This window comes from Eschscholzia californica, unplaced genomic scaffold (genome assembly GCF_041429995.1).
Source record: "Eschscholzia californica isolate CP2 unplaced genomic scaffold, dmEscCali1.0.p SCAF_3, whole genome shotgun sequence".
NCBI lineage: Eukaryota > Viridiplantae > Streptophyta > Magnoliopsida > Ranunculales > Papaveraceae > Eschscholzia > Eschscholzia californica.
The window spans coordinates 47,412,333-47,419,496 of record NW_028238420.1 but is presented as its reverse complement, the minus strand read 5'-3'; the positions used below and the strand labels follow the sequence as shown (position 1 = coordinate 47,419,496).

The window sequence follows — 7,164 nt, the reverse complement described above, 5'->3', positions numbered from 1 at the left end:
TGTTTCAAGTGTCACGTCTCCTATAGATTATCATTCGTAAGTGACAAAATAAAAATCTTCTAATTTTTGCGTTTATTTAAGTGACATGATTATTTTAGTAAATACTAGTACTTTTTAGAGTGTCTTAAAAATCTTTAAAATAATTGTCTCGAGTTCAAATTGTTGTACCTCATCAGAGATGATTTTTCAACAAAAACTGTAAGAATCCTACATGTACTCTATTCGAATTTAGAGGTTGAGTTTCCATTGAAGATGCTCTTAAAAGAGTCTCCAATTCAATCCTCAATAAAGTATTAAAGTCCCACAGTTCATTTAATTTTTTTTCTTAAAAAAACTCCCCAATCAAAATTCAATTGGGGTAGAAGGCTCCACGTTTGGTGAGTCCCCAATAAAAAAACATATTTTTGGAACAAGACAATTATCCAAGCAAAAACTTCAATTTTTTACCGGAACAACAACCAACATTGGAGAATACACTTGATTTTCTCGAACCTAATTACAAACTGGGATGCTTTAATTAGGCTTTGAGCCTTTTGTAATCTTTCCTAGTCAATTTGTTGTTTTGTTTTATAAAGTTGTGGTCGCCGTGGGCTAGGGCTCTGTTCACTAATACTCCCCCTCAAGTTGGAGGGGAAAGTGATTTTACCCCTAACTTGCCAAGTATCTTTTGAAACGAATCTGCACTAAAGGGTTTTGTGAAGATGTCGGCGAGTTGCTCCGAAGTTGGTGTATATCGGGAGACGAGAATGAATCTTCTCATGTACCAAATGACAATCTAACTCGATGTGTTTGGTACGTTCATGAAAAACATGATTGTCTGTAATATGAAGAGAAACACGATTATCACAATGAACTAGCGTCGGAGAGCAATGGTCAATGCCCAAATTATCGAGGAGATAATTTAGCCATTGCAATTCACAAGTGAGAGTAGCTAGAGCTGGATATTCGACTTCAGCAGAAGATTTAGCAACAGTTGGTTGCTCCTTGGATTTCCATGAAATGGGACTAGAACCAAGGAGAGTGAAATATCCAGTGGTAGAGCGTCTGGAGTTGGGACAACCTGCCCAGTCAGAATCGCAATACCTTGTTATAGTAAGGGAACTAGAAGCTGAGAGGAATATACCCATGCTAATAGACCCTTTGAGGTATCGTAATACCTGATGAGCCGCGTTAAGGTGAGAAGACCTAGGAGACTGCATGAATTGACTCAGATTATTACCGCGAATAAAATATCGTGTCGAGTAACGGTTAGATAAAGAAGACGACCAATGAGGCGTCGATAGACCGTTAGATCTGGAAGTGGGTCGCCATCAGTAATGCTGAGGCGGGATTTTTGTTCCATTGGAAATGGGGAAACCCGTGAGGCAGTCATGTTGGAGTCCTTGAGGATGTCAAAGATGTATTTTCGTTGGCCAAGAAATATGCCTTGAGGAGAACGAGAGACTTCAACGCCAATAAAGTATTGGAGATCGTCTTGGTAGTAAGGTCACTAGATTCACTAGTCATGATTGATTAAAAAAAAAGATTATGGCTCTTATACCATGTGAAATCTCTAGAGTTAGAATAGGCTGGAGATAAATAAGTCATAACAAAATAAATGAAGAAGAAGAAGAAATAATTGTAATACTTTGTTATGATTTATTATACAAGTTTACATCCTATATATAATGGACTTTAGATGACCATTATTACAAAATACTACATAATAGTAACAATATTTAACTTGATTCCCAAGATACCTAAACTTGATATCCAAGAAAGCTAAACCCTGGCTTGTAGCCGTCGGCCATGCCAAGTTGTGGCCGTTGTTGGTTTGGGCCCTGTTCTCTAATAGTATCCTTCCTTCTTTGGTCTATTCTGCACAAATCTTTGCCCACTAATGATAGACTCACCAAACGTGGAGCTTTCTACCCCAATAGTTGCTTTATGTGTAAAAGAGATAAAAAAAACATCAAACCATTTGCTTTTGTATTGCTCTTTTGCCTCTGAAGTTTGGAAAGGATTACTTCCACAAGAATGGAATGGTTTAAGTCAATTGGATATCATCCAACTAATGAAAGAATGGAAAACAACGAAAGGAACAGATAAAAAAAGTTTCTTCAGGTTATGCATTCCACAATTATATGGAATATATGGCTTGAAAGAAACAAGAGAACGATGGATGATGCGTACGACAAAGAAGCCACAATGGAGGAAACAATTATCCAAGCAACAACTTCCATTTTCTACTGGAACAACAACCAACCTTGGAGAAAACACTTCATACTCTCGAACCTAATTACAAACTGGGATGCTTTAATTAGGCTTCGAGCCATTTGTAATCTATCCTAGTCAAATTGTTGTTTTGTTTTATGAAGTTAGTCTTCTCTAACCTCTAAAACTTTTTTATCAATGAAACTTTTCTGTTACTTCAAAAAAAAAAAAAAACATGTAATACTTGTTTGAGCAGCAACCTTAACACATTTGGCCAGACCAATGCCACTCTCACTACACAATTTTATTAAACTAACATGAATTAAACATCCTCTAAACAAACATAACAAAATAACATGTGCAAATAATATAAACTCTAACAATTTTCATTAACCTTCCATAACCTAAGGTCCTAAACCTAACATTAACCCCACCCATGCAGCTAGCACCAAACATCATACTAATATTAATAATAATACTTTACAAACAAATATAAAGAACTTGAGTTTTCATCATAATCACAACATCTAAAACACACCCAAGTTGTTGTCTTCAAATAACTTATCATAAAGAAACCCATAATCATGATCAGCAACTATACTTGTAGATGAGTTACTTAGGTTGTTTGCATCCTGATCAGTGATCATTAGGTCATCATCATGAATGGGATTGGGGTTTAGCACTGCTGCTATACTTTTAAGGAGATTATTGTGGCAGTTCTGATACTGAAAATGTGGCACTTCTGAGAATGAGGTTGTGGGGAGTTGCTGATCTTGGTACCCAGTAATTGTTGGCACTGTTTGATGTTCATTAATATGATCAATAGAAGTTGAGCAGGCAAATTTTGAAGAAGAAACACAGTGGGTAATATTGTCATCATTTTCTAAGCCAATTTGTGAAGTGAATTGATCTCCTTTGCTTTTGTGAAAGACTCTACATAATACCCAATCCTGCAAATTTAGAGAGACATGAAGATAATTAGATTAGTGCTTAGAGTGTAGGGTTTAAGGTATGACGTGATTGCCCACTATGAACGGCGACCTGATCACTAGTCGTACCCATTGTTTCTACATTGTTTGTGAGAGCATCTGGAGTCTGGGTTCGTGAAATTTTCGTCAGAAATAAAACTACATATATGTTGGACTTAGACTTGGATGTCTAAAGCGGAAGCATTATCGATAACTGCTAAGGCTAGGGGTCGTTACAGTTGGTAGCAGAGCTGAGGACGGCTATCTCGTCACCAAGGGTGAGAGATTGTGGTAGTTCTTCATCGCTCGCAAGCTTCTTGGTGTCTAGGCTGAAGGTGTGTGCTCAAACTTAATAAATGTTAAGTGTATGGTAATCCAACTCAAAACCAATTACAAATGAGTGGAGATGACCTAGACAATATATTCTTAGGTGTTAGATAGCCCTTCTCCTATGTGGGACTATTCTCACAATAAATATTGAGACATTTTGAGTTGATCCATGGAGCCTAAACAAAATCCCGTATTTGTTGGACTTGGGTATGGATATTGTCTAATGCAGTGACAATATCGATAACTTATTAGACTTATGATGTTACTCCATGTATGGCCCTTGGCGGGTTTCTGGGTCGTGGGGACCGATTAGATACCTGTCTTTCTCTCTTTCTCTACCAGATGTGTAATATGAGAGTGCCTGTGTGAGTGAAAATATATATCTAATGAAATAAGGAAGAAAAGTATGATCACCTTAGGAGGCATATATTGGTTTTCCAAACGAAACTCATGCATAATCCAATCAGTCTTGATGCCATTTGGAGCTCTGTCTCTATAAAACACTAATGTCTTCCTCATACCCACGATAACCGTCGGATTATTTAGATCGAAAACTGGCTTATCTTTTCCTGTTGCTTTCCAGTATCCTGATGTGGTTGCTCTATTCGTTCGAAAACCAGTTGAGTATTTTCGTTCTCGGAAACTGAAGAAGTACCACTCATTTGCACCAAGCTTAGCTACATCTGTTCATCAAGTCACAAAAATAACATGGTTTAATCGACAACTAGATTAGCTCAAACATATATGGGACCTCAAGTTCTTTTAACCTTTTCTTCTTGTAGTGATCTTTCAATATTTTGGACTTATCTTTGGACTCAAATAATTGGTACCAATTAACAATCAATTAGCATCATCCTATCCTTTTACACAACTAAAAGTAACTTTTTCTCCATCTTTTCTTCTCTTTCACTCTCCCTAAAATGTGGGAGATGTTTCTTTCATCTAGAGTTTTACTCCAATTTTTACTCAAAAGTTTGTGTGGTATCATTCTGACCACATACAGTGTAGATTGTGTCAAATGCTGGAGGACTCTGAATAAGAGTACTCTAAGCGATCTCAATTCTCTTAAAATATGTATGGTTTATTGTGTATGAATCGAAAACCTACAACTAAATAAGATGACATAGAAAAGCAAAAACTACCCGGTCGCAAGCCGGACTTGAAACCCATCCCTTATATGAGCCATTAAAAGGACCTAAATACAAATTATAAAACAACTGTATAACCAAAGACTTGAAACTTTAAACATTAGGTCATACTATTGTTTTATAATTTGTAATACATTAATGGGTCATGGTATATATAGGTGAGGCTTTCAGTTGCTTTCTTAAAATCTATTAAACTTTCCTCCCTCTTCTCTTTTTGTTTTGGAAAATGTCTCTCTAGTCAGCCATTGTTTCAGCCGAATTCTGGTCAGAGTATGTATTCGGTCAGGATTTAGAGAAAGGAAGTAAAACACCCTCTCTCTAAATCCTGCTAAGACACATACTCGCCGAGACAGTGGTCAGGCAACGCATCATCGTTATTTTGTTTTCTCAAAAAGTTGTATAATAACAACAACAACAACATTTTGTTTTGGTGCCAATACTCCAAAAAACATACATGCAGCTGTTCCATGTGTTATCAAAATCAAGGAGAATGGATCTTCTTGTATGAAAATACAAAATAAATAATTGAGATGATCAATAAGACAAAAAAAAAGGAATAAAGAATTTGCAGAAGCATTAGCTTCTAAGTTCATAATCAAAAATAAATTGCAAAAAACAAAATTTAAAATCTAAAGTTTTCCCTTGGTATATATGCATGCTTTACCTCAAAATATCTCTAAGTCTAAACCCATAACTATTAATTGTAACCAGTTTCTTTGAATTTTATGAAGATTTTACTTGGCATGCAGATTAAGGGTTCTAAAATACTAACACATATAGATGAGAGAGAGAGAGAGAGAGAGAGAGAGAGAGAGAGAGAGAGAGAGAGATGGGTAAAGGGTAAGGGTACTTGAAGACCAACCTGGAAGCTGCCAAGGCTCACAAGCATGCAAATCAACTTCCACCAATGTTCCTCTTGAGAGTCTTCCATTATTGATTTTTTGGTAGAGATAATGGCAGACTAATTCTTCATCTTTAGGGCAAAACCTAAACCCTGGAGGAAGTGTAGCTTCTACATCCCTTAAACCCATATCTGCTTAATACTTAAAAAAAAAGATAAAGAAAACTGTATAAGAAATAAAACCCTTGGAATATCTACTTTATGTGTACACAAAGATTATATATATTATACCAAGCTAGATACCCTGGCTAGCTAGCTGTATGAGGTTCAAATATGTAATTAGGTTATGAGAAATGACTTTCAATGTCAAAGTCTCATCAAGTGCTTAGTCTTCTTTATATAGGACTTAAGTTTTTTCCTAAAGAATTTCTTGTATGAAAGAGGGTTGAAGAAATCTTCTTTTATGGGATAGAGTTTGATAAATTATGATATATATAAAGAATCTATCATTGAAATCATAGCTACCAAATAATGAGAAAGAACTGTCCAAAATAAAGACAATTATTTATTTTTCTTTCTTTTTTCTCTTCATTTTCAATCTTCAATGATTAATATATATCCAAGTTCACAATGCCACCTATATACATATGTGGTTGATTTATAAAACACGGATGAATTATTTCATATTTTCGATCGCGTGTTTAATTAGGTCATACACACGGTAACGTCCAGATCTATCGATATTGTTCAGGTAATAGCTCATGCTGATTACTAGATATCTTGCATGAAAAGTTTGTTAATATTCCAAAGTATATTTTGAGCATTTGACTTATAAAAGTGATGTTATGAAGTTTAATAATAAAATGATCAAGCATCTATTTCAAGGAAAATATTCAAAATTGGTCATATTGAGTAAGCATGAGTCTCTCTGCCCTAACCAATTGACCCTTGTATATGTAGTTAGTTCTCACTTTCAAATGATCATATTTTTATAGCAAACATTAAGTATTTTTTTAACATGATATCAGAACGAGATGACAAGAAAACGAGTTTTAAGTGTTCATTAATAAACATCACTAAAAATAAACAATATTTCCATACTGTAATTAACAACTATACTTTAAATCCTCACAAATTAAGCTTTTGAAAAATATCACTTAATTTTCTCTCTAATAATTTGTGCTTAGGTTAGTTGTTAAATTCTCGAGCTTCCAATCCAACTTTTAATAACAATAAATTTTTCAAGGAAATTCCTCCATCTTATAACGGATTTGAGCAATTTCTTCTGTATTTGTTGGCAAGAAATTAGAAGCTTGGCTTAAATAATATTATCCAAATTATTCTTTATTACTATCTCAACTTTAGTTTTCCACTCTTGCTTGATATTTTTGATCAATTTAGGTTTTAGGTCTAATGTCTTGACTCTTGATGCTATTCGATATTAGTTATATTATAAATAATTAATCAATTTCTTTTCTTATATTCCTTTTTAATTATAACTGTGAAGGGTTTTTCTCAAGATAAATTTGTGGTTTATTGAGGAAAATAGGCAGAATGATTTATCCATGTAGATGTATATAATCTTCGTTTTCTATTATTATTATTATTATTATTATTATTATTATTATTATTATTATTATTATTATTATTATTATTATTCAGTTTTTTTTCCTAAAACATTTAT

General features: G+C 34.3%; 1 protein-coding gene across 5 annotated transcripts; it reads right to left on the bottom strand.

The window, feature by feature from the left end:
• Positions 1 to 2,479: 2,479 nt before the first annotated feature.
• On the bottom strand, positions 2,480 to 6,112 carry LOC147551021 (protein CUP-SHAPED COTYLEDON 3-like). Of its 5 annotated transcripts, none has more exons than XM_086671696.1 (4): positions 5,784 to 6,109; positions 5,502 to 5,672; positions 3,906 to 4,174; positions 2,480 to 3,143 (listed from the first exon to the last, which is right to left on the bottom strand). In XM_086671696.1, exons 2-4 carry the CDS (start codon positions 5,668 to 5,670, stop codon positions 2,721 to 2,723), a joined length of 861 nt encoding a protein of 286 aa, XP_086527822.1. In that variant the 5' UTR covers positions 5,671 to 5,672; positions 5,784 to 6,109; the 3' UTR covers positions 2,480 to 2,720. The 5 variants fall into 5 exon arrangements, with proteins under 5 accessions (XP_086527822.1, XP_086527821.1, XP_086527819.1 ...); XM_086671695.1 differs by having other exon boundaries at positions 5,502 to 5,682; positions 5,784 to 6,068; XM_086671693.1 differs by having other exon boundaries at positions 5,502 to 5,682; positions 5,772 to 5,945.
• Between the last annotated feature and the right edge of the window lie 1,052 nt (positions 6,113 to 7,164).